This window comes from Mesoplodon bidens (assembly GCF_964165515.1).
Source record: "Mesoplodon bidens genome assembly, chromosome: 11".
Taxonomy (NCBI): domain Eukaryota; kingdom Metazoa; phylum Chordata; class Mammalia; order Artiodactyla; family Ziphiidae; genus Mesoplodon; species Mesoplodon bidens.
The window spans coordinates 13,881,310-13,908,903 of NC_138167.1; the positions used below are offsets into that span (position 1 = coordinate 13,881,310).

The 27,594-nt window shown below is 36.8% G+C and overlaps 1 protein-coding gene across 1 annotated transcript in view; it reads left to right on the forward strand.

Moving 5' to 3' along the window:
* Window positions 1-27,594, forward strand: part of PIK3C2G (phosphatidylinositol-4-phosphate 3-kinase catalytic subunit type 2 gamma) — a gene marked incomplete at its 5' end in the record, with an annotated part of 318,729 nt that overhangs the window by 71,689 nt on the left and 219,446 nt on the right. Inside the window, 4 exon segments of the mRNA XM_081248761.1 lie at window positions 458-580; window positions 7,235-7,366; window positions 14,234-14,348; window positions 27,103-27,233. Of these exon segments, the coding sequence (XP_081104887.1) occupies window positions 458-580; window positions 7,235-7,366; window positions 14,234-14,348; window positions 27,103-27,233 (501 nt within the window).

Below are 27,594 nucleotides of genomic sequence, written 5' to 3' on the forward strand. Positions count from 1 at the left end.
AAACCCCTAAAAAGTCTGAATGTTAGGCATATGTTCTAGTCTTCTCTTAAACAGACAAGGGAGAAGCTGGGAGTTGGGAGTTTCCTCCTGATCCCACAACACTCTGCTGTGAGGAGGAGCTCTGGAAAATGAGTGCCATGAATTTTCGTACTGATTTTTACGTGGCTGGTTTTGCACTTGCCTGTGGTGCAAGAGCCTTTTAACATGTTTCTGGATTTCTCGCAAAGGAAATTGAATTGGTGTCTCCAGGGGGGAAGGAGGGTCTAGGGCTTCTTATTCTGCAATCTTGCTGAAGTCACCAAACATAAATTCTTAGTAATTTTTAAAGTACACTCTATACAAGCAAATAGCACTTTATCATTTCGTTTGACTTTTAACTATAAAAATAATTGACCCATATAGAAAACTGGTTCCTTTATAGCGTTCAGCTTATTGAATCAATGTTGTTTCTTTTTAGGTATAAAGCATTTTCTTTTTCCTGTTGGCTTACATATGCTGGAAAGAAACTGTGCCAAGTGAGAAACTGCAGAAATATTCCAGTCAAAAAATTGTTTTTTTTCTTGGTCAACTGGAATGAAACGTAAGTTTAATCTTTATTCTGGCAGGATCATTTGTCTAATAAAGATCAGGGTTTTTTTCCCCCTTTTCTTAAGTGAAGGGTATGATTTTTTTAAAATGTTGCCAGTTGATTTGATTCAGTGATGTGATAAGTATGCTAGGCATAATAGATAACTGATTTCAATTCAGCAGATTAAAGGTCCATTTAAAAATCTAGATAAGTGTCCAATCTACGTGTGTTGAACTGCTCAAAGAGGGAAATTAGGAAAGGGAGAATTATTAGTCATTCACAGAATGTGGATAAAAGGAATACCCTCTACTTGGGGTTAGAGGAAGGTAGATTCCAGATATAACAAAGAAGAAAGAAATCACCTAATAATATATGTAATCTCCATTTTTCCCCAAAAGCCAGTTATAAATTTGTTTAAAAAATCAAATTTTTGAACAGTAATTATCTATACGTTGTGTAAACTGTCACCTAATTTGGGGTAAGCAACTCCTACTTCGTCATTTTATAGAGATTTATTAAATCAAGAAGGAAGAGTACCTTCCTGACACTATCCATGCCTTCCTCCTCTTCTCTGCCTCCCACCTCAAGCCTTTGCTTTACTCAGAATCTCAGGGGGCTCCTAGGCTCCATCTATGGCTTTTATATGGTTACCATTGCTTTTCCATGCTATTCCCATGACACTGCTCTGCTGTCCTTTCTCTGGGGTCTCCACTGATCTGCTGAGAGCCAATTTTCTTCCCACCACAAGTAGAAGAAAACTCCCCAGCCTACTATCCATCAGCCCTTTCAGAAGGTCAGGCTTTCTTAGGAGATAATTTGACTCCCAATATTGTACTGTCCTATTGATATATATGAGCCAAAATTTCTGGGACTCTGAAGATGGTGTTAGAATAATACCATCTATGCCACTCTCAGTGTTACCACAATCAATGGAGTCTGAGTCCTGAGGCATAACATGTGTTCCTCAATTCTTACATACTCCAAAGCAAATCCTCCTTCTTCTAGGACTGTGACAACCTTTATCTCTTCTTGAAAACCTGACCTTCAATTACAAAATCCCCTTCCCTTGCACAGAATCATTTCTGCTTGTAAAATTCTTTAGTGGCTCCCCAATTCCTGTAAGGTAAAATACAAGTAATTTAGCATAGCACACAAGGCCCTCTGTGGTTTGGTCCCTGCCTATCTCTGCACTTTCATCTCTGGAGTTAGCCCCACTGTCTGCCCATGCACCCAGCCACTCTCTGCATCTGATCTACTTACCCTGTGAACTGAGAAATCACGCCTCTGCTACGGGTCATCCATCTGTCAGGAGAACAGTGTCTTCACTGCCTACTTTGGGAACTCCTAATTATCTTCCAGAACACTCCTCCATCTTCTCTATAAACCCTTTCCTATATCATTCTTTAAAAATTGGCCACCTTTTCTTTTTTCATTTGGTCTGAACCTCAAAGTACTGTCTTATGGTCTCTTACTGAATGTGTTTGTTTACATTTCTGTTTGCTTCTGCTAAAAGATACAAATTTTTTTTTTCAAATTTTAAAATTTTATCCCTAGAAGCTAAAGCAGCACCAGACAGAGTAAGAGTCCAGGAAGTGTAGCTTGGCAAGTGAATGAATTTTGTATAATAAGTGATTCCTCAAAAATGCATTAACCAGCTCAATTACTAGAATTATTCTTCTGACTTAATTAAAACTTATTCCTGGTTGTTTCAAAAAGTCAGATTCATTTTCAACTGACAGATATGTGCTATTATTTAAACAATTCAAGGGAAAAATCTACTAATTCTAAAGTCAAAGAAAAAAAATCTCAAAATAAATAGAAAATCATTAGTGTTGTTGGAATAACTTCATTGGTATACTTTTCTTCTCTTCCTTCAAGAGTGCATGAGTGTTTCTCTCCCATCCTCCCTATCCCACCCCTCTAGGTGGTCACAAAGCACCGAGCTGATCTCCAAGAGGGAGGAGATATGGGGACATATGTATATGTATAGCTGATTCACTTTGTTATAAAGCAGAAACTAACACACCATTGTAAAGCAATTATACTCCAATAAAGATGTTAAAAATATAAAAATAAAAAATAAAATATAAGTAAAAAATTTAAAAAATAAATTTAAAAAAGAGAGTGCATGATTGTTATCTTTCCTGTGAGAGTTTCTTTGATTCCCTCAAGAGTTAGTTACTTTAACCCAGAGTTCTTTTCATTTTATTTCCATTAAAAATATTTATTTACCATTTTTCTAGGTGCTTGGCCTGTAGCATTCTTTATATATTTTATTAACATGTACCCATTACTCTACAGATGATCATACATTTTATTACTAGATTGTAAACTTAAGGACAGAAACTTCATTTAACAATAATATGTTACAAAGATTTTGACCACTATTGTATTCCAGTCAATTCCCCCAAATATATTATCTCATCTAAACTTAATAACAAAAATCCAGAACAGTTAGTGTCGTCTCCATTTTACAGATCAGAATATTAATGTTTATGAAGCTTAATTAACTTGCCCCAGGTCCCACAACCAGTAAGTGGCAGAACTAGTGCTCAGACCCACTCTGACTCCAAAGCTGAGGTTTTTCCTGTGATTTTCATACTGTTTCTTACAACATATAAAATCTTGGGCTGAGTATTTATATTCTACAAATAGTTCTCACATCTTAAATTTAAAAAAAAAACTCTACTTCAGTTTTTCAACAGCAGCCATGACATTTTTTCCCTCTACTTTGAAACAAAACCCTTCTGAAGAGTCGTCTGTATTCACGTTCTTCCATTTTTTTCCTCTGCTCTCATGCATTCTCCAATCAGGCTTTCATCATCTCTGCTCCACTGAAATTGACCATTAGAGTCACTCATGACTTGCAAAGCTAAATCTGAAGTTTGTTTCTCAGTCTTCATCTTACATGATCTGGTAGGAGCTGGCTCCCACATTCTTTAAGCTTTTCTCCTTCCTCACTGGGCATTCCTTCTCCATATTCTTTTCTTCTCCCAGGCTGATCATAGTCTTAACCCTAAAGCCTCTTCTGTTGTATCTATTTTTGCTCCTTAGTTTTCTCTTATAGTCACATAGCTTTAAATGCCATCTATATGCCAACAACTCCCAAATTTATATTGCCAACACAGGCATCGGTCACAAACTTCACACATACTCACTCAACATGTCTAAAACTAAACTCTTGATCTTACACTCCAAATTTGTTCCACCCACGGATGCCACTCTGGATGATCATTTCCAGTATCGGTTGTTCAGGTCAAATCCTTAGCCTGAATTTCCTTCTCTCAGAACCTGATGTCCAGGAATCCTACTGTCTCTCTCCTCAAAATATTTCCAGAACATTACTTCTCATCACTTTCATTGGTCTAGGCCACCATCATACCTACCCTGTATTCCTACAGTAGCCTTGTAATAGTCACCCTACTTCTCTTGCACCTTTAGAATCCTTCTCACACAGCAGTTAAAGTAACCTCATTAAAATGTAAGTCAGGCCACATCATTCTTCTGTTTTATAATCCTACAATGGCTCCCTTTTTCACTCAGATAAAAGTCAAAGTCCTTACAATGGTCTGTTATTTTATATTAGTGTTAATAAGGGGGTTCTATACAATGTGACTTTTTAAATCTTCCATTTTCACTATCAAAAACTTATTCTGATTTTAGAAAAGCTGTCTCATATAGAAGAAAAGAATGTTTAAGAAAAATTTTAGTGTTTACTCATTTTTAAACAGCAGAGTAAGGCAAACATATGGTTAAAACTTGAGGTCTGTGCCAACAGCTTGGATATAAAGAAGCAATCTGACTTCACTTATTGAATTGTCTCTTAAAGTATTTTTCTTCCTTTTTGTGTGTAAAAGTTCATTCCTTTGATGTTTCAACAGCCATGTAGAAGTTAATAAAAAAAAGATTTCTCAGTGACTCTGAGATTATTCTGGCTTCAAAAATCCATATCTATTCAAGAAATGAATAAATAACTATTTGTAAAGCATATATTCTTACCCTAGAAGAATTTATCTTTATTAATAAAAATGACAGGATGGAGATTGGAAGTAACTATCCACTGTAACTTATCGAATTTTTTGTCATTCTTGATATGAAAAGCTCACTAATAAGTGAAGTTATACATGAAGAAGCCAGACCAATGGGAAAAAGAACTTTCCAGATTATGTGAGAAATAAAGTGAAATTATAGCTTCCATCCTACCACAGCAATATGAAAACTGAATAGAAAGTCAATTACAGGTAAAAGAGAGAATATTCAAGAAATTAATGTGCATTCCACAGAATCATCAACATTTTATGTTGAGTTTCAGAGCTTCTTTTAAGCTGAGAAATATGTTCACATTACATTGAATGAATATTATGACCATGAAGGAATATAAAAGAAAAGAGACTTTTAGTTTTAGATAACTAAATGTGTAATAATTTAATTTTCAATAGTCTAAATTTCACAAATCTTGAAAAATAATTTTTTTACTCTAGTCTTTATTTCCCTTCCTTTTAATTAGAATTATACTTTATCTGTCTACAATGGCTAATATAAGTTATTACATTGTTGATAGAATACTGAATATAAGGCTGATTTACAGCCTGCCATTTGCCACATACTGTGTTATGTAATATTCATTCCATTTATGGATAAGAAAAACAAGGCTTAGAAAGGTTAAATTGATCACTCAAAGAAGAACATCTGTTCAGTCATGGGGCCAATATTTGAATGCACATACGTGCAAATCCAAACCTCTGATTCATCTTCTCCACTCATAGCTTACATATTGACATCTCTGAGTTATTATTAACTCAATGACATCATGCCCTAAACTGCACATATATCCCCTACCCCATGCTCCTCCTCTGTGGTTTCTATCTGTTAAAGGTAATCCACTACAACATAATCTGGAAGTCTGGAGTTCATCTTTAATTCTTCATTGTCCTATTCCACTAATATGCTGTTAGTCAAATATTAGTTATCCATTCAAACTCTAAAATAGCCCTTCTGTCTTTCCTTTTGTTAGATGTCTTACTACCACCTGGGTCTGAACCTCTCCATCTCAGAGAACAGCATGTTGAGGGGAGAGATGTGTACTTCCTCAAAATCAGTTATGATCACTGGGCTGAATTAACTCCTCCTCATTCCTAAGGCTGAATGCTGCCTAGCTACACACAAAAGGAGGTCACCAAAGTCTTATTTTACACTCTGAGTAAGGGCTGCTCCCCATATCCAGATTAGACAGCCAACTTCTTGTGTGAGAAGACACTCGATACTACCTGAGGCCTCACCTGGGCCAACCTCAGTAAGCACTTTCCAGTTGGATAATAGACTTTGGTCACAATGAGTCCTCTAATAATCACCCACTGCTAAAACAAGTTGACTTCAAAGTTCAACTGGGAATTACAAGGCCAGTGGATTCTGTTCATACTCCTCACACCTAATGGCATCAGATATCATCCAATACAAACTGCCCATTTGCTCTTCCAGTCACTTTTACTTCTTCCCATTCCTTGGTGAATCAGTTTCCATTAATCTTCCCCTACATGCTAATGTCTGTTCCAATTTTCCCATTTCTTCATAGCATTCTCATCTTCTAGTAAACATATTCCCCCCATCTCAACTTTTTGAAAAATGTCTTCTTGTCTCATAAATAGATCTCTCCTAAGCCCCATACTTCTCTTGAGGCTCTTGTATCCTTCTTCCTGTCCATGATTAGGGACCTCAGATCACACTCTCAACTTTCTGTCAAAAGCCCTTTCTTCTTAGATACTTCTACCACCCAGGTGTACCCCTCCCAATCTTACAGTATCGTTTATAACCTTCTAGGCAGTCTCAGATATATTGGTGGATTCAATGCCCAAATTCAAGTTTTTTTCCACTATTAACAATCTTGTGTTTATCCTTAGCCACTTTTTTTGTCCATATCTACAACCCATCCAGGGTCTGAGTTTGATTCACCTTGACATATCCAGGAATTGTATTGTCTATTACATCTCAGCAATCAGCCCCCAAATTCCTAGAATCTCATTATCACCCAGAATAGTCCACATTTAAAATTATAAACAACTCTCTATGCTTTTAGCTCTCTCATTTAAACATTTCCTTTTGCCATTAGGAAAAATCTCAGATCCCTTTGCCTAGCATACAGAGTTCTTAAACATCCTGGCAACCACCTGTCTAATTGCATCCTCCATAACTTTCCAGATCAACTTGACTACACTCTGTGTTCTAGCCACAATGAGCCACTCACCACTCCTCAGCTACATGCATATATGCCCTTGTCTATCCACTTTTCTCTTCTTCGAATATTCTTTTCCAAATCTCCATCTGATTGTAACCAACTTACTCTTTAAGACCCATTATGAGTTATTTCCTGCCCTCCCCCCATTCCCTAAGACAATGTTAATCATTCTTTTATTATGCTCACGTTATTGTAATTTTAAAAAATAAGCTTAAATATCAAAATTATAGCAATCCCCATAGAGTAATCAATCTCATTACTCTATGTGCTTCTGCTATATTTCTACTTTTACAAGATACAACACAAAATTTAAGAGGATGCCTCGATTCAAATAGTTAAAATATTTTTGTCACATAACATTATATTACAAGGAAATATTTATGAAAACATGGCTGAAAATGGGTAGATAACCTACTTCTTTCTTTTATTTTAAGAATCACTTTTCCTCTTGAAATAAAGTCACTTCCAAGGGAATCCATGCTCACTATAAAACTGTTTGGGATTACCTGTGCAACGAACAATGCAGATTTATTGGCCTGGACTTGTCTTCCACTGTTTCCAAAACAGTAAGTATATCATTTGTGATTAATAAAATTTCCATCTCAATAAAAACCTCCTTGGAACTGGACAGTGAGCCGTATATGGCATAATGAGAAAATCAAGGAGACATTTTATTCTAAAATTGAGGTAGCTCAATATAAATCATGACTATTGAAATTGGGACTGTAAAGCAAAATGTAGAAGGAGCTTTAGAAACAGGCCTCATGCTCAGCTTGTCAGCTGGGTCATGAAAAGGTATTGGCATGACCAATCTCAATTTCTTTTCCTTATGTGACCAGCCAGTTTCTCTGGAATTACTAATTCAAAATGATTTAGATCAGTACTGTCAGTTAGAAACAATATAAGTCATGAAATTCTGGCTGAAGTAAAATTATTCAATGTAATTGGTTTACTGACCTTTTATTGCCAAGAAGAAATATATGTCAACTTTAAGAGGATGTTTTTCAGTAAAGTAAGCCAAATAGGAGTTCTGATATTCTATCAGAACTAAATGCCATTGAAAAATTAACTGTTGATTTAACCATAAGGATTTGGAATTATTAATACTTAGAATATTTGATAAAGTCAATTACATGATTTTTCAGTGTTATTAAGGAAAAAATATTTTAAATAAAACATCTTAGTTACTTTTCCATGGCAAGACTTGCTTTAGAATCAAATTGTAAAATACATGACTTTCGAAGAAATAGAACCTATATTGTTATTTTAATATTATTATGAAGGATGTTTCTGCCCCTGCTCTTGTAGAAAGATTTGGTAATATAAAAATGTTAGGAAAATTCATCAGCTTTTAGTTCCCACATTTAGTCAATATAAATAAATTATCATCAAAGCAACTGTGATACATTTTTAAAATCATTTTTTATTAGGTTAATTATGACATGGTGTGTGTGTGTATGTGTGTTGCTCTTTTATTAGTTTTCATGTTATAGCCAATTTCCACATGTATGAGGACAGGGAATGTATTTTCTTTGTAATTTCTATCATCTAACATGGTACCTCTTATAAATAGGCAATCAGTACAGGTTTGTTTATTAAATTGAATTGGAAAAATATCAATCTCTGTAGGAGATTTAGAATGAAATAAAATTTCAAAAGTCTATAAGAAACAGTTCAGCCCTAAAAGGAATACCAACTGCTGTTAGCAGATATTTCAAAAATCTGATTTGTGGGCTAAGAACTTTCATTACTTTCTCACTAGGAGCAGCTATGCAGGTGCCCTTCCATCTCATGAGTGAGTTTCTTTAAAGTTTCAACTGCAGTATTTGTAAGATCTAGCCATGTTTGTAGAATATATTTCCAGTTATTCACTGAAAAATAATTTAATCCATTTTATGCCTGCTCATCATCTAACATACTACTTTTCACATAACAGGTAATCAAAAAATGTTAAACATATAAAAAGTTTGGAATATTTTTGTCCTTCAAGCTACTCTTCAAAGCTTTTTTCTACATGGTTATGATAGTAAAACACTGCCTCCATGTTGTTTTGTCATCTGTCACTTAACCTCTGGTAAACATTTTATATGCGAGTGATCATGGACAATGGGCATCTTTAAGAAATGCCATCTGGGACTGATACTAAATGGTTTTCCTAAGAGAAAGTGGCAGAATTGTGGATGATGAGACATCACAGAAACACAACTTACTTCAAAGAGAGCTTCAATAAGGATTTGTAAATGTATTTCCAAAAGACTATTTCTTATGAAAATCAGAAAATCTGCCTCTCTCCTGGGCTAAAATACTTAAAGAAATCCAGATCTTTCTAAGACATCAGAAATCCATCATGTGGGCCATTTGGGGAGATGTAATAACTCCCACTGTGCTCATTGCTTTGAGTTACAGAGATTCTAACCCAATTTATTTGATGGATAAATAAGTCACTTAATTTCGTTTTCTTTCACGGAGTGACCCCTGCCCATAAACACTTGGTATTGTATCTATCATTTATTACAACTTGAATTTCTCATACCCAGCCATGTGGAGCTGTAATGAGCATTTATGTCTCTATTTTTTCCAAGATACACACAACCTGAAAATATGCAGAATTAAAGGTTTCCTATCTCTTTGTGGTTTCGAGAAGTGGGTTTCAGAAGAACCAATGAAGATTAAACTCAGATGTATTGGTTATAACTGCATCGAGAGTGTGTACAAATACAAATAAACTTCAACATTTTCAAGCACACAAATTCACCTTCAACCCTATTAAAAAATATGTTTCAAAAACAAAGGTAAAATTTTGCCCACGAAAGTTTTATAATCCTCTCCTTTGCAGACAAGATTTATATCATATCTATATTCACAGTGCCTCCACACTGCAGTAAGAAAGTGTTATTCTCACCTCAATAATTTCTATGACCTACCTTCCCTACTTAAATTCAAAACAAATAGTATGGTGGTTACTCAGCATTTCTAAATTGTGGTAAACTCCTTCAGTGCAGAGATTCTCAACCTTTACTGAACAATAGAATCTCCTGGGGAGATTTAAAAATAAACCCATGTGTTCCCAAAGATTCTAATTTAACTGGTCTGTGGAGGGGCCCAGGCATCAGTATTTTCAGAGCTCCTGAGATGCGTTAAAGCCCAGGAAAATCAGAATCTTTTGCGGAATTTCAAAAGAGGCCTAAATAAATCTTAATCTTAATAAAATTTTATTCCTTAGTATGTTGTCTGAGTAGCCAACCCTGATCCCACTATAAATGATCATTTCAGGTATATCCTTAAAATCAAATAATAGAAGCAAGTTGTGGATGAAAATTCCTTATCATTCTTCCATCCTGTACAAGAAAGACCCTCAGAGCTCAACTAATTCAAATATCTCATTTATATGTGAAGATCTTTATGATGAAGGAAGGTTAAAGGGGCTGGCTAGAGGTCACTGGGCTACTTAGGAATAGAACAAGAACCAGAATGAAGGGCTGACTTCTCTCCACACGTGTTACTACATCAAGCTGCCTCCCTTCCTGCCCTTATGTGCCACGCCCTGCTCCATGAATGCACTGTGAAAACCTCACTGCCTGTCTCAGCCTTACCTGGGCTCTGCTCTTGGGCATGAAACCTGTTAGACCTATGAGAGTCAGAGAACCAAAGAGTTTTACAGTATGAGATCTTCTGGAAGTGCTGGTTCCAGAATGCCAAGCCATGGATGTATAGAATCCTATAGCTAAAAATGACAATAATTAATATATTCAAACCACTTTTTTATTGTCTGAGGAAACAAGGACCCAGAGAGGGTAAACCAACCCATCTGTTCTCCTGGTGCCACAGATTTTGGTTTGGTTTTTCTAGGCATAGGAATTGGTACAATATTGAAATTAAAAGGATCCTTAAGAATAGAAATGCTATATTTATCAGTGTGGTCCTTTTCTAATCACATCTTATTCAAAATCTCCATGTATAAGATCAACGAACAGTCTATATACATGCTAGATGGGGAGGGCAGGGTGACATTTGAAATTCTGGAGTCAAATCTATTTGCCACCTCCTCAACACCTTTCTAAAGTCTACTCCCCCAACCACAAAGCCATATGAAAACAAATATAAAACTCTTGAAAACCACTGATTTTGTGCAAGAAGCTCAAAGAACTTATGGTAATTAAGGCTAGTTAATGAAGACAGGGTACAGATGTCCTGATATAACATCTGGTGCTCTTTCCACTATATGAAACTGTTTCTGGCATGTTTTACTTTTGCCATGTTTTTGTTTGTTTGCTTAATTTTAACTGACTTAATAAACCTTTTCACAGCATTGTAAGCACAGGAAGCTCAGCTCGGTGCTCTGTGATGACCTAGATGGGTGGGATGGGGGGCATGGTGGTGGGAGGGAGGTCCAAGAGGGAGGGGATATAGGTGTACATATAGCTGATTCACTTCATTGTACAGCGGAAACTAAGACAACATTGTAAAGCAATTATACTCCAAAAAAAAAAAAAAAAAAAACTACTGGTGAACCCCACCAACTTGGGTATTAAAAGTTTCCATTTTCATCCTCTTTCCCGTTGAGACCATCAACACTCTTAGATGCATCCTTTTAACATCTTAATTCCACTAATCATCTTCCTTATCCTCGTGTTTTCTATTCACAGAAGTCTATGGAAATTTAGTCCCCATCATGCTTACAATATCGAAAAAGATGTTTAGATATAGTCCCTTATCAGAATATAAATTAGCTAATATCCAACACACAGAGAACCCAAAGAATGGTGCCAATCATCCTTTCCCCCAAATTGCCTTAAAGTATGTATTATATCAACCTCAGTTGGACAGGTAGAAGTTCATTCTCTCTGTGCCCTATTGCTTGATACATCCTTTCATACACATACTTGGATCAAGAGTTCTGACTTCACTCTTCCCTGTATGCCTCAGGGTTAAGGCCAGGGTGACTGTTGATCCAGACTCCATCAAAGGAGAGAAATGAGTCCCTTCATTTTTGTAAGAATCAGCTTAGGTCATTCAGATTTTCAGAATGAAATATGGCCGAGACATATAAATATAGTAAGACCATAAATGTAACTCATTACACAACTTAAATTTGAAGAAAAATGCACTTAATATATCACACTTTTCCTCAGGAGCTCCTACCCTGTAACTAATGAGAAGAAAAAACTTTTCATCAGTTACAAAAAAATTAGTCAATTCAATAATTTAAATAGTCCTTTTAGAATTACGCAGTCTCCCTCCTTCAGATAAAATGCTCAGTCACTCAGATAGCTTCCCGACACCTTCCCTTTCTAAGAGGATATCTGGATACAAAGATCAGAAAAGAAACAGATTATTTGAACTAGTTACTTATGATATCCAAATCAAAGGCATTTTTAAGCTGGTGGTTATTTGTTATATCTTGTGTGGCTTGTGATTGGTGCTCTCCCAGCTTCACCAGGGCTTACTGACACTCCCTGGGTGACCTGGGCTCTCGCAGGCACCATAGACTCATATGGGACATCCAGCTGACCTCAACTCAGATGGTTCAATCAGATGCCCTTATTACAGAGGCCCTTTGTCCCCACCATGTGACCCCCTTTATGAAAACACCCTTACACAGATATCTTTAGCTGTGCCTAGACTCCATCTCTTCTGTACAGAAACCAAAGAAGACCCAATAAAGCTAAACACAGGAGTTCCTTTTGCCTGTATGTCACATGGCCTGAAGTTTAAGGTCACTCCACAAGTTGGTACAAGAGCAGTTCAATAGGTGACTTTCTTCCAGAATCTGAAGCTTGAGGTACAGCATGGAGTCCCCTCTGCTCTCATCATTAGGCTATGCTCACTTATCTAACACTCCTCCCCATGGGTCTTCCTATAGGCAGAAGAGGGGGAAATTGGGATACCTCTGTCTACCATACTCACTCTGTCTCTCTTTCTCTGTCTTCTGCTTCCCACAATCTCAAATTGCCAGAAAGTCGTGGCTTTTTCTTTTGCCACATTCCCCTTCCAATACGCCACATCCTCCCTCCTCACTCCTGTTGATTCTACTGTGGATAGGAATATTTTCTGTAAATACTGTGGAGGACATTAACATCTGAGCCTCCAAACTTAGTGTTAGACCTTTTTGCATTCTGGCTGAAACTAGGCCAAAACTTTTCCCAAGAGGATGGATGCTTCAGACCATTTAGGGCAAGGTTATATACTCTGAAAAGTAAGAGAAAATCACAATCATAATTTTCTAATCTTTACCTTATTGAGTTAACTTTTAGCTTGCTAATACTGGTCCCTGCTATTGTTATACCAAAAAACAAAACAAAACAAAAATAACTTTCTCCAGATGAGGAGGGAATAGAACAAAGGGGAAAAAAATGACACAAAATTCATTCTGCTAAAACAATATTCTTGGGTTGTATAAAGATATCTGCCCAGTAATGTTTAAAATTATAAATGTTTGAAATGTTTAAAATATATCCCTTGGGCAGATACTTTTTAACAATATCTTTAGATATGAAAAATAAAGAAGCCAAGCCTCAGGAAGCCTCAGGATTTAAAAACTTTATTTGTTGGATTTTTTCCTTCATATTTTGCATATTTGTCCATTAAATGGCAAGCTAGAATTCTATGTTATTTTCAAAGAGGCTTACTTTGCTTTAAAGTTCTTTATAAACTTAATTTTATTGACTTTAAGTTCTACAGTTTTAATTTGGTATGTTGATCAAAGACTGTTCTTAGTGATCATGGAACATTTTACCAATAATCTTATTCATATATACAAGCCAGGTGTAGCTTGTTTTTTAATTCCTATAAGCCTCTGTGGATCTGGATGTTACTGAAGCTGTTAAAAGTATCCATGAATTCTTCCTGTCTAAAGTCTTTCCTGTATTCACTCTCATTTACTATGGTAATTTACAGCATAGTTTTAAATATTCAAAATATGAATAATCTCTCTGTTTATGCTTAAAGAATCATTTCCTCTATGAAGTCCCACAACTATTTTGATTCTATAAGTTTAGAGCTCATATCTTTAAAGACGCCCAAGGAATTTAGTCACCCTGGAGCAAAAAAATGTGCTTAAGAGTTAACATCTTTATTGATTTAAGGGAGTCATAACTCCAAGACTATAAATTTGAGATTCTTAGTCCCATCTTGTAATCAACATTGTTGCAAATTAAGAGTAAATGCTACCTGTTAGAAACCATTGTGGAAACAATTTTCTTCGGTGGAAAATAAATGTAGGTGTCTATGGACATAGCCATGTATGCAGTATATTAGAAATGAACCACTAATCAGTACCAAGGCTTGAGGAATATTGTATTTATCTTCTAGCTACTGAATGAAGCTACTGAAATAGCTGATTATGTTTATACTCCAAAAGAAATTTATAGATAATAATAGCTTCTTCCCTTTTGAAGTGACTTCTGCCTGTCCATATGTGTTGTCTTTTGCAGCAAATCAATTCTCAGGTCTATGTTATTCAGCACAACATTACAGAGTGAGCCTCCCAAAGAACTGATAGCTCCGGGAGTGTGGGATATAAGCCAGCCATCCCCAGTGACCCTGCAGGTAAGTGTCAGGCTATGAGATTAAAGTACACACAGCAAGTATTGGTTGATAAGTAGCTTGTTGTCAATTACAGAAACAATTTTCTTCCAGGATCACACATTTTAATAGTCTTCTCTTTCTCCAGCCTTCTGGGATTTGTAAAATCTCTATTGCTTTTATTTTGCATTCAGTATTCTCAAAGCACTTTTCTCTCAGCTTACATAATAGCAATTTCAAGCCATTCTCTATCAAACACAATCATGAAGGAGAGGGATGGAGTGTTGCCATGAATCTACTCATTATACGTATTCATTTTTCTTTCCATTGTCTAAAAACAGTCATTAGTATATATTATTAACTTGGTACCTTATTCACACCTGCCTGTTCATTGTGTCATGTTTCCTTAAGATTTCTTTTGTTGTGTGTTTCCTAAATGACTAGCAATTAGCTGGATAGTGGGGGAGAAACTGTAAACAAAAATCCTTTCTTTTTCCTTAAAGGCTCTCTACTTTCTGCTATTTGTAATCATGAATGATTCCTGGTTAATGATTCCAGGCTTTGGTCCTTTCTACTCAGAGGATTTTTTTCTCACTTTCCTCATTTTTTTTTTTTAAAGAGAAGAGAGTCCTGAGACTTTTTTTTTTTTAGGAGTTTATTAATTAATTTATTTATTTTTGCTGTCTTGCGTCTTCGTTTCCGTGCGAGGGCTTTCTCTAGTTGTGGCAAGTGGGGGCCACTCTTCATCGCAGTGCGCGGGCCTCTCACTATGGTGGCCTCTCTTGTTGCGGAGCACAGGCTCCAGACGCGCAGGCTCAGCAGTTGTGGTTCACGGGCCCAGTCGCTCCGCGGCATGTGGGATCCTCCCAGACCAGGGTTCGAACCAGTGTCCCCTGCATTAGCAGGCAGACTCCCAACCACTGCGCCACCAGGGAAGCCCCTCACTTTCCTCATTTTTTCATGATTATAAGTGATCAGATTCATCAGATACCTGAAGCATGGACACTCCCATACATGGCAATGCAGGGAATATGGACTTTCCATCTCCATAGGGAAAACTGGGCAGCATTCTGTAGAACAGGATTTTTCAACCTCGGTACTATTGACATTTTGGACAGGATAAGTCTTTGTTGTGGGGACTGTCCTGTGCATTGTAGGATACTTGGCAGCGTCTTTGACTTTTACCCACTAGGGGCCAGTAGCACTTCCCCAGTTCTGACAATCAAAAATGCCTCCAAATATTGTCAGATGATCTCTAGGGGTAAATTTGCCTTCAGTGAGGATCACTACACTAGAGGGAACTAGTGCAGTCCGAAGGTTCGTAAAATTGCCAGGTTTGGGTTGAGCGGTGTGAGGGACAAAGTTTAGCAAAATGGACAGCAAGATGTTAAAAACGGTAAAGAAAAATAACACTAATAAAAATGTGGCTTTCACTCTGAAGGATGGAGGATGTCCCCCGCAGACAGTAGCCAAAGATCCACTTCGAATCCATGGACATGTTGATAAAAAAGAGTGGTTGTTCAGGGTGGATCTCGGCACAACATCCTAACCCTCAGCATTGATGGCTTACTGATTAGCAGATGTTTCCTCGTAACAGGACAGCTACTTTCTTTGAGAGGATGAGTGCATTTCTTATCAGACTATTTCTTGCCAGATCCAAACCACCTGAACTTAACCAAAATCTTCCAAGTCTGACCCTTGCCAGAGCTTTGTGGATATAAATTTATGAGTATCTGGGTCTTTAGCAGCAGCGGTGAGGTGGAGGATGTAAGGGAGACTATCAGATGAGACTTGCCTTGATTCTTCTCAGATGAAGGGAACAGCTGCTTTAGGAACACAGATCGTGGAAGTGGAATCTGAAGCATTTGACAGCAGCATAGATTTCAAAGCAGAGACCTGGAGCCATGACAGAATTTATCTTACAAAAACGGAGAGAGGGCATGGAAATAATTCAACAGTATGCAAAAACGTTAAATTATCTGCTTTTACAAAATAATTTCAAATGGTATAGACATAGAGGGAAACGCCTCAGATGTTTTTAATTGATGATGAAATATACAAAATAAAACAGGCGTTACTAAGGTATTAAAGTTAAAAGCCTTAATAACCAGCACCACTCTAATTACACACAGCTAAATTTAGAGCAGAATTTTCAACCTAAAGATTATGAGATGGTAAGGAAATTCGAAGCAAGTTCTGCAACCAGTGTTGTTAAGGAGTCAGGGTGGGTCTCAAGGGAAAGAAGTCAGGCTGAGAGTTAGGAAATCTGGAGTCTAGTCTTAGCTCTTTAACAGTAAACTTTATGACTGTGAACAAGTCATTTAACCTTCTATTTTCACCTGCGTGCAATGAAAGAATTGTACAGTACTATGCCTGTCCAACTTCTTTCAGATCTGTACTTTGCTGACTGTCTATATTAGATGGACAATTACTGCCACACTGTTGCCACCGCAGTATGATAAGGGATATATGTTACAGAACTTGATTCCTTCAAGTCAATCTTGTTTTTTTCATGCTGTGCTGCTGACTGGAAGCAGTGGATAGAGTGAAGTAGATCTGAGTTCAGACATGGAGACAAATTGTTATATGATTCCATCAACTTGTATCTCCCTCAACTTCCTCCCTCTCTCTGTATACAATCTAGTAGAGTGACTCATAATTTAAGCCCTAAGAGCAGAGCTGTTTTAGTTAATGTTGCTCTTGTTTTGTTTTATGTTTCTCTACTTATTCGTCTTCTCATTCATGTCTAAATTCACTATATTTTGGTTTATTTGTCCTCACCACACTGAACTATTGTCAGGCAACCTGCTAATTTCTAGTTGCCAAATCCAGTGCTTGTTCTCATTCCTCTTCATACTAGCCCTCTCTCTGCAATTTTTGTCACTGTCTCTTCCCCATTACAGAACACTCTTCCCCTCTGTTGCTGTCCTAGGTTTCTCTTCACACTCTCTCTGGTTATTCTTTCTCTGTCTTCTTTCTGGACTCCTCTTCTTCTGCTAGTCCCTACTGTTGCCAGTTCTCAAGGATTCCATCTGCTACCCATTGCTATTCTCAGTAGATATATTCTCCCTGAGAAAATTTCTTTAAAGCTTTATTGACATATACTTCACATACCATACAATCCTCCCATTTAAAGTGTGCTATTCAGTGTTTTCTAGTATTTTCACAGATATGTGCAACTAATCTCACCAATGTCAACTTTAGAGCATTTTCATTTTTATAAAGAAATCTCATAACTTTTAGCTATCACTTCCTAGTCCCAACTCTAAACAACTACTAATGCATTTTCTGTCTCTGTAGATTCACCTATTCTGCCCATTTCCTATAAATGGAATCATACAATGTGTGTTCTTTTGTGGCTAGATTCTTTTACTTAGCATAATGTTTCAAAATTTATCCACTTTGTAGCATATATCAGTATTTATCTCTTTTTTATTGTTGAATAATATTACATTATATAGCTATACCACACTTTATCCACTTATTAGTTGATATGCATTTAGATTATTTCCACCTTTTGGCTATTAAGAATAGTGCTGCTATGAACATTCATATACAAATTTGTGTGTGAACATATGTTTTCATTTATCTTGGGTGTATACCCAGCAGTGGAATTGCTGGGTCTCATTCATTCCTAAGGTTTAATATACAGTATCTTGCAGGTTCACTTCTAAGTCTGTATCTTTAGTTCACACTCCTTTACACCACAAGCTTCAGACAAAAATAAGCACGTGCATGCCTAGCTTCTCACATGGATATTCTGTAGACAGCTTCAAAGACAACACATCCCAAACTGAGCTCACCATCCTCTCAAAATGGTTTCACTCCCTGTATTATTTATGTCTGTTCACGCCCCCAGATACACCGAGCTGTTTCACTTGTCTCCTCCTTCTTTCTCGCTACTCATATTCAGTCCACACTATATTCTGCCAACTTATCTCCATGTGTTCCTCATGTCTGTCCTCACAATTCCCCACCTCATCTGCCCTAGTTCAACAGTTCCCTCCTAGGTTACAACAGTTTAGATGTTTTTTTCTTGGCTTTAGTTTTGTTATTCTCTAATCCAAAATCCACAAGTGTGATCCTCCTAAAATGTAAATCTGAACCTGCCACTCTCCCACTTATACTCTTCAGTAACTCAGCGCTACCTAGAGAATTAAGGATGAGCAATACAACGTAGCCCCCTCCACTGTTTCCCTTGCCACTCCTTGACTGACAATGTTGCTCCAGCAACACTGAAAGAGTTATAGTTTCTGACATGCACTGTCCTGCTTTTATCTTATGTGCATTTATGAATACTATTCCCTGCCTGCAATGTATCTACCATCTTCCCTTCACCGTCTACTGCCCATCTCTCAGGCTTAGTGTCTGTAATTGTTATTCACCTTTTAGGATCCATGGACTCTTCTCTAGGGATCTCTCCCTTACCCACTCATCTCTTTCCACTCCAAGCAGGGTTAAGTGCCCTTCCTCTATATTCACATAGTAGCCAATAAGATTTTTATCAACACATTTACATTATATTTCTTTCTCAAGAACTTCTTTCCCATTGACTTCTTGATTTTTGAGGACATTGACGTGTTTTATCCCCAGAATCTAGCATAGCACCAGGAATACAGTATTTGTAAATTACTGATATGTGTCCATACCTCTGACCACTACAATAATCAAACCTACAGATATTTCTAAACTTAGCACTTTGGTCCGCTTGTTGGAATTCTGATAGATACCACTATGTTCAGTTTTTCTTCTTGTGTGAGCAGTCCTTCTCTTTAAACCATAGTTCTTACCTACTCATTCATGCAAAGTATTTTCCTTTACCTAACATTTCGTTACCTGCTTATCCTTAATTATCAGCAATGTCATGGGGAGGCAACAGTCTTATTATTGGTACCTGGTCCTTAGACCACAGTACATTTTGTGCCCTAATGTAGCATAGGTTCTTTTCTCTTCACTGCTGAACCACTATATGGGTCCCTCTTTTACAACTCCTCCTTGAGACTCACAGAAATTGCCATCTAGTTAGTAGGCATCCTTCCCTCCCTTGAACTGCATAGAACTTACAGTCCAATATTTGTGTGCCTTATAATATCCAAACTACATCTACAGTCAGGCTGCATTTCTTTGAACAAACTGACAGAATCATGGGGGTCTGAGCAAACCCATGGACACCTTATTGGCATGGTTGTGGATCATGGACACTAGGGACATTCACAGCAGCTCCTTCAAGGAATTCCAAAACATGAAGTCATAGTAGAAACTGTGGTGGGCAAGTGTAAGTGGAAAAGGATGAGGGAGGAAGTAAAGTAAGATAGATAAATGGAACACAAGAAGCTAATATTCAAATGTTTAAGGAGGTATGAATTAGGAGTTTGGATGACTGGGGTCTGAGTATTTGCCTGTACCCCAGAAGAAAGAGCCTCATAATTTTTTTGCTTGAAACCAGGAGTCTATCTTCAACACTTGACAAATAGGTGTCATGGCACATGCAGTGCACACATTAAAAGAATGCTCCTGGAGCATTCCATTAAAAACAAAGACTGAGGCCAAGGCTAGACTTAGTGGGTCATGACCACAGAAGGAGAAGAGTCCTATGTTTGCCATTAATAACTTGAAACACAGCTTTGGGGTGCTATATGCATATTGTACCCTATTTTAATTGTTAATGTTTACCTTTCTCCTCCTCCATAATGCATAGTACTCAAAAGAATTCTAGAGCAGCAGTCGGTGAACTGTCAGGGCAGGAGGAGCCGTGAGCCCGAGCTGCACGCAGCAGCCCGCACGGCAAAACAGAAAGCCAGCTGAACAGAGTGCGCAGAGTGGCACTAGCAGCCATGACGCAGGCAGCCCAAACAGCCCAAACAACCTCACAGGAAGCCTTCATGACTCCAACTGCTCCGCGGACTGCAAGCTGTGACGGCACAGCCCCGCTACAGCAGTCGTAGTCTCTGTGGGGCTAGCAGAAGCCTTTTCGCTTTTTTACTTACCACCTCATTTCTACTCTAGTGGCTTGGACAACAAGCCGTGTGACTGACAGGGTCTAGGTGCTCCGGTTGGGTGTCAGGCCTGTGCCTCCGAGGTGTGAGAGCCAAGTTCAGAACACTGGTCCAACAGAGACCTCTGGGCTCCGCTTAATATCAAATGGCGAAAGCTCTCCCAGAGAGAGCTTTCATCTCAACGCCAAGACCCAACTCCACTCAACGACCAGCAAGCTACAGTGCTGGACACCCTATGCCAAACAACTAGCAAGACAGGAGCACAACCCCACCCACTAGCAGAGAGGCTGCCTAAAATCATAATAAGGTCACAGACACCCCAAAACACACCACTGGATGAGATCCTGTCCACCAGAAAGACAAGATCCAGCCTTATCCACCAGAACACAAGCACCACTCCAATCCACCAGGAAGCCTACACAAACTGCTGAACTAACCTTAGCCACTGGGGACACACACCAAAAAAACGGGAACTACGAACCTGCAGGCTGTGAAAAGGAGACCCCAAACACAGTAACTTAAGCAAAATAAGAAGACACAGAAACACACAGCAGATGAAAGAACAAGGTAAAAACCCAGCAGACCAAACAAATGAAGAGGAAATAGATGGTCTACCTGAAAAAGAATTCACAGTAATCATAGTAAAGATGATCCAAAATCTTGGAAATAGAATGGAGAAAATACAAGAAACGTTTAACAAGGACCTAGAAGAACTAAAGAGCAAACAAACAATGAACAATACAATAAATGAAATTAAAAATTCTCTAGAAGGGATCAATAGCAGAATAACTGAGGCAGAAGAACGGATAAGTGACCTGGAAGATAAAATGGTGGAAATAACTACCACAGAGCAGAATAAAGAAAAAAAAATGAAAAGAATTGAGGACAGTCTCAGAAATCTGGGACAAAATTAAATGCACCAACATTCCAATTATAGGGGTCCCAGAAGAAGAAGAGAAAAAGAAAGGGACTGAGAAAATATTTGAAGAGATTATAGTTGAAAACTTCCCTAATATGGGAAAGGAAATAGTTAATCAAGTCCATGAAGCACAGAGAGTCCCATACAGGATAAATCCAAGGAGAAACACACCAAGACACATATTAATCAAACTATCAAAAATTAAATACAAGGAATAATTATTAAAAGCAGCAAGGGAAAAACAACAAATAACACACAAGGGAATCCCCATAAAGGTAACAGCTGATCTTTCAGCAGAAACTCTGCAAGCCAGAAGGGAGTGGCAGGACATATTTAAAGTGATGAAAGGGAAAAACCTACAACCAAGATAACTCTACCCAGCAAGGATCTCATTCAGATTTGATGGAAAAATTAAAACCTTTACAGACAAGAAAAAGCTAAGAGAATTCAGCACCACCAAACCAGCTTTGCAACAAATGCTAATAGAACTTCTCTAGGCAGGAAACACAAGAGAAGGAAAAGACCTACAATAACAAACCCAAAACAATTAAGAAAATGGAAATAGGAATGTACATTTTGATAACTGCCTTAAATGTAAATGGATTAAATGCTCCAACTAAAAGACGTAGACTGGCTGAATGGATACAAAAACAAGACCTGTGTATATGCTATCTACAAGAGACCCACTTCACACCTAGGGAGACACACAGACTGAAAGTGAGGGGATGGAAAAAGATATTTCGTGCAAATGGAAATCAAAAGAAAGCTGGAGTAGCAATACTCAGATCAGACAAAATAGACTTTAAAATAAAGACTATTACAAGAGACAAAGAAGGACACTGCATAATGATCAAGGGATCAATCCAAGAAGAAGATATAGCAATTATAAATATTTCTGCACCCAACATAGGAGCACCTCAATACATAAGGCAAATGCTAACAGCCATAAAAGGGAAAATCAACAGTAACACAATTATAGTAGGGGACTTTAACACGCCACTTTTACCAATGGACAGATCATCCAAAATGAACATAAATAAGGAAACACAAGTTTTAAATGATACATTAAACGAGGTGGACTTAATTGATATTTATAGGACATTCCATGCAAAAGCAACAGAATACACTTTCTTCTCAAGTGCTCGTGGAACATTCTCCATGATAGTTCATGTCTTGGGTCACAAATCAAGCCTTGGTAAATTTAAGAAAATTGAAATCATATCAAGTATCTTTTCTGACCACAGTGCTATGAGACTAGATATCAATTACATTAAAAAATCGGTAAAAAATACAAACACATGGAGGCTAAACAATACACTACTAAATAACCAAGAGATCACTGAATAAATCAAAGAGGAAATCAAAAAATACCTAGAAAAAAAATGACAATGAAAACACGATGACCCAAAACCTATGGGATGCAGCAAAAGCAGTTCTAAGAGGGAAGTTTATAACAATACAATCCTACCGCAAGAAACAAGAAATATCTCAGATAAACAACCTAACCTTACACCTAAATCAATCAGAGAGAGAAGAACAACAACAAAAAAAAAACACCAAAGTTAGTCAAAGGAGAAAAATCATAAAGATCAGATCAGAAATAAATGAAAAAGAAATGAAGGAAACAGTAGCAAAGATCAATAAAACTAAAAGCTGGTTCTTTGAGAAGATAAAATTAATAAACCATTAGCCAGACTCATCAAGAAAAAAAGGGAGAAGACTCAAATCAACAGAATTAGAAATGCAAAAGAGACACAACAACTGACACTGCAGAAATAAAAGGATCATGAGAGATTACTACAAGCAACTATATGCCAATAAAATTGAAAACCTGGAAGAAATGGACAAATTCTTCAATATGCACAATCTTCTGAGACTGAACCAGGAAGAAATAGAAAATACAAACAGACCAATCACAAGGAGTGAGATTGAGACTGTGATTAATAATCTTCCAACAGACAAAAGCCCAGGACCAGATGGCTTCACAGGCGAATTCTATCAAACATTAGGGAAGAGCTAACACCTGTCCTTCTCAAACTCTTGCAAGATACAGCAGAGGAAGGAACACTCCCAAACTCATTCCATGCGGCCACCATCACACCGATACCAAAACAAGACAAAGATGTCACAAAGAAAACTACGGGCCAATATCACTGATGAACATAGATGCAAAAATCCTCAACAAAATACTAGCAAACAGAGTCCAGCAGAACACTAAAAGGATCATACACCATGATGAAGTGAGGTTCATCCCAGGAATGCAAGGATTCTTCAATATATGCAAATCAATCAATGTGATAAACCATATTGACAAATTGAAGGAGAAAAACCATATGATCATCTCAGTAGATGCATAAAATTCTTTTGACACAATTCAATACCCATTTATGACAAAAACCTTCCAGAAAGTAGGCATAGAGGGAACTTACCTCAACATAATAAAGGCCATATATGACAAACCCACAGCCAACATCATTCTCAGTGGTGAAAAACAAACTATTTCCTCTAAGATCAAGAACAAGACAAGGTTGTCCACTCTCACCACTATTATTCAACATAGTTTTGGAAGTTTTAGCCACAGCAATCAGAGAAGAAAAAGAAGTAAAAGGAATCCAAATCGGAAAAGTAGAAGTAAAACTCTCACTGTTTGCAGATGACATGATACTATACATCCTAAAGCTGCTACCAGAAAACTACTAGAGCTAATCACTGAATTTGGTGAAGTAGCAGGATACAAAATTAATGCACAGAAATCTCTCGCATTCCTATAGACTAATGATGAGAAATTAAGGAAACACTCCCATTTACCATTGCAACAAACAGAATAAAATACCTAGGTATAAATCTACCTACGGAGACAAAAGACCTGTATGCAGAAAGCTATAAGACACTGATGAAAGAAATTAAGGATGATACAAGTAGATGGAGATATATACCATGTTCTTGGATTCGAAGAAGCAACATTGTGAAAATGACTATACTACCCAAAGCAATCTACAGATTCAGTGCAATCCCTATCAAACTACCAATGACATTTTTCACATAACTAGAACAAAAAATTTCACAATTTGTATGGAAACACAAAAGACCCCGAATAGCCAAAGCAATCTTGAGAAAGAAAAACGGAGCTGGAGGAATCAGGCTCCCTGACTTCAGACTATACAAAAAGCTACAGTAATCAGTATGGTACTGGCACAAAAACAGAAATATAGATCACTGGAACAAGATAGAAAGCCCAGAGATAAACCCACACACATGCGGTCACCTTATTTTTGATAAAGGAGGCAAGAATATACAATGGAGAAAAGACAGCCTCTTCAATAAGTGGTGCTGGGAAAACTGGACAGCTACATGTAAAAGAATGAAATTAGAACACTCCCTAACACCAAACACAAAAATAAACTCAGAATGGATTAAAGGCCTTAATGTAAGGGCAGACATTATAAAACTCTTAGAGGAAAACATAGGAAGAACACTCTATGACATAAATCACAGCAAGATCCTTTTTGACCCACCTCCTACAGAAATGGAAATAAAAACAAAAGTAAACAAAGGGACCTAATGAAACTTAAAAGCCTTTGCACAGAAAAGGAAACAATAAACAAGATGAAAAGACAACCCTCAGAATGGGAGAAAATATTTGCAAATGAAGCAACTGACAAAGGATTAATCTTCAAAATTTACAAGCAGCTCATGCAGCTCAATATCAAAAAACAACCCAATGCAAAAATGGTTAGAAGACCTAAATAGACCTTTCTCTAAAGAAGATATACAGATTGCCAGCAAACGTATGAAAAGATTCTCAACATCACTAATAATTAGAGAAATGCAAATCAAAACTACAGTGAGGTGTCACCTCCCACCAGTCAGAATGGCCATCATCAAAAAATCTACAAACAATAAATGCTGGAGAGGGTGTGGAGAAAACGGAACCCTCTTGCACTGTTGGTGGGAATGTAAATGGATACAGCCACTATGGAGAACAGTATTGAGGTTCCTTAAAAAACTAAAAATAGAACTACCATATGACCCAGCAATCCCACTACTGGGCATATACCCTGAGAAAGCCATAATTCAAAAAGAGTCATGCCAAATGTAAAATAGATAGCTAGTGGGAAGCAGCCACATAGCACAGGGGGATCAGCTCAGTGATTTGTGACCATCTAGAGGGGTGGACTAGGGAGGGTGGGAGGGAGATGCAAGAGGGAGTATATATGGGGATATATGTATATGTATAGCTGATTCACTTTGTTAAAAAGGAGAAACTAACACACCATTGTAAAACAATTATACTCCAATAAAGGTGTTAAAAAAAAAAGAATTCTTGGGCAAATACATTAACACATACTTTCGGGGATTTTCTCTTTTGTGAAAAATTAGAACAAGAGACAATTGGGGAAAATCCTGATTTTTTCTATAAGTGGCTCAAGAATCAGTAAATGTTTGCCTTCATAATATATGAAGATACGCAGTTTGTGTAGGGCCTCATTCATGTATCAGAAATGAAAAAAATTTTTCATAATTGAAATATATCAAAGAATTTATTATGGATTGTTCACAGAGAACTTCTTTATTCTCATCTACTACTGTATTCTCGTCTACTACCTTTAGTTTCTCATCTACCCTGCCTTTACTTAGGACCACCATAAAATTGAATTAGCTCATTAAATACTATTTCTAGTATTTTTGTTTTATGTGTTTAAAATATTTGGATACATAAAGTTAAAGTGTAACATGCTAATACTGCAGGCACTTCTCTCCAAGGCATCAAAATTACTCTTTCTGTCAAGAGGCAAAATTTACTATAATATTGCTTTGGTTTAGAATTTCTGTTACTCAATTCTTTTTTCATGTTGGAATAATAACTGATAATTATAACAAATTTATACCAAAAACCAATTTTGCAACAAATTGCAAAGGTTACAGAATAAAATTGCTAAGATTTTTTCAAATAAGAGCCCAAATACATTAAACTGCATCTCACATTCTACCTTATAATATTCTTCCATTTTCTCTGAGATCACAACCTAAGATAGTGCAGCAGAGAAAAATAAATTCTTTAGATTTTCTAATATGAAAATGAAAAATAATATATGATACTCTTAAGCAAATATTTTGGGCAGTAAAATATTTAGCTCATTTACATACTTGGAAACTGTATTTTTTTGTTAACTATTATTTTATTTACTAGAATCAGATTGTCACTTAAACATGGTTTAGTGGAAAGCATGTTGAGCCAGGAAAAAAAGAAGGCCTGCATTCTAGCTCTGTCTATAAAGCTGAACTATAGAGCCACAGCAAAAATATTCTATTTGGTTTTATACTCATGAAACAGATCTTTACCAGAGAAGATTTCACTATCATGTCCACAGAGTGGTTCACAGACTTAACAGATTTCAGGTAGTAGAGACCAACATAAAGTAACTCTTTTTATTTTATCAAGTGATTATATGAAAAAAGTATAATTACCATCTATAATTTTCATCATTTAATAATAGGAAGACATTTTAGTAATGAAAATTGGAAAGGATGTAATTTCAGCACTAAATAAAAATGTAACATTTAACTGTATGAAAAGTTCATATGTTATTATTTTTCTCATTTTTTCTAAGATAATGTTACAGTCTACTAATTTATATACCATTTATATAAATAATTGAGGATTTGCCAAATATCATGTATATTTAAACACCAAGTCCAAACCATAATGATTCTTTTAAAATTATTTTTAAATAATAAAAAGCACAGAAAATATAGGGTATTTATTTTACTTTAGTTCCTATAAATCTAAGATAGAAATCATTAAATTAATAATGCATTTTTCAGGCATTTGATACATGGCAAACCATTTTATTTATTTCAGATTGATTTTCCAGCTACTGAGTGGGAATATATGAAACTTGATTCTGAAGAGAATAGAAGTGATCTTGAAGAACCACCAAAAGAATGTTTAAAACATATTGCCAGACTTTCACAGAAACAGTCTCCCTTACTGTAAGTGACCCAGTTCTTGGGAGGGAATTTTGCCTGCTGTTCATGATACCAGCAGTCATACTAGAAGCACTCATATCTTTCAAGAGTGAACCTTCCTTCCCACGTAACTCCTTTCATTTCCTAAAATCATGCCTGTTGGATGATCAACTGTTTAGGAACTAAATTAGTAATTTTTCATGTTTTTTTAAAGATTTTTTTTCCCTTGGGGCATTTAGCAACTTTAAGTTTGGTCAAAGGAAAAATAAAAGGATTGGAGATCATTCAGTTCAAAACAACAAAACAGAGACTGATATAGATCAGCGTTTAACAGTGATAAAACATTGCTCAGTCCTTCAAGTAGGTAGTAAACAGGAAAATGCAA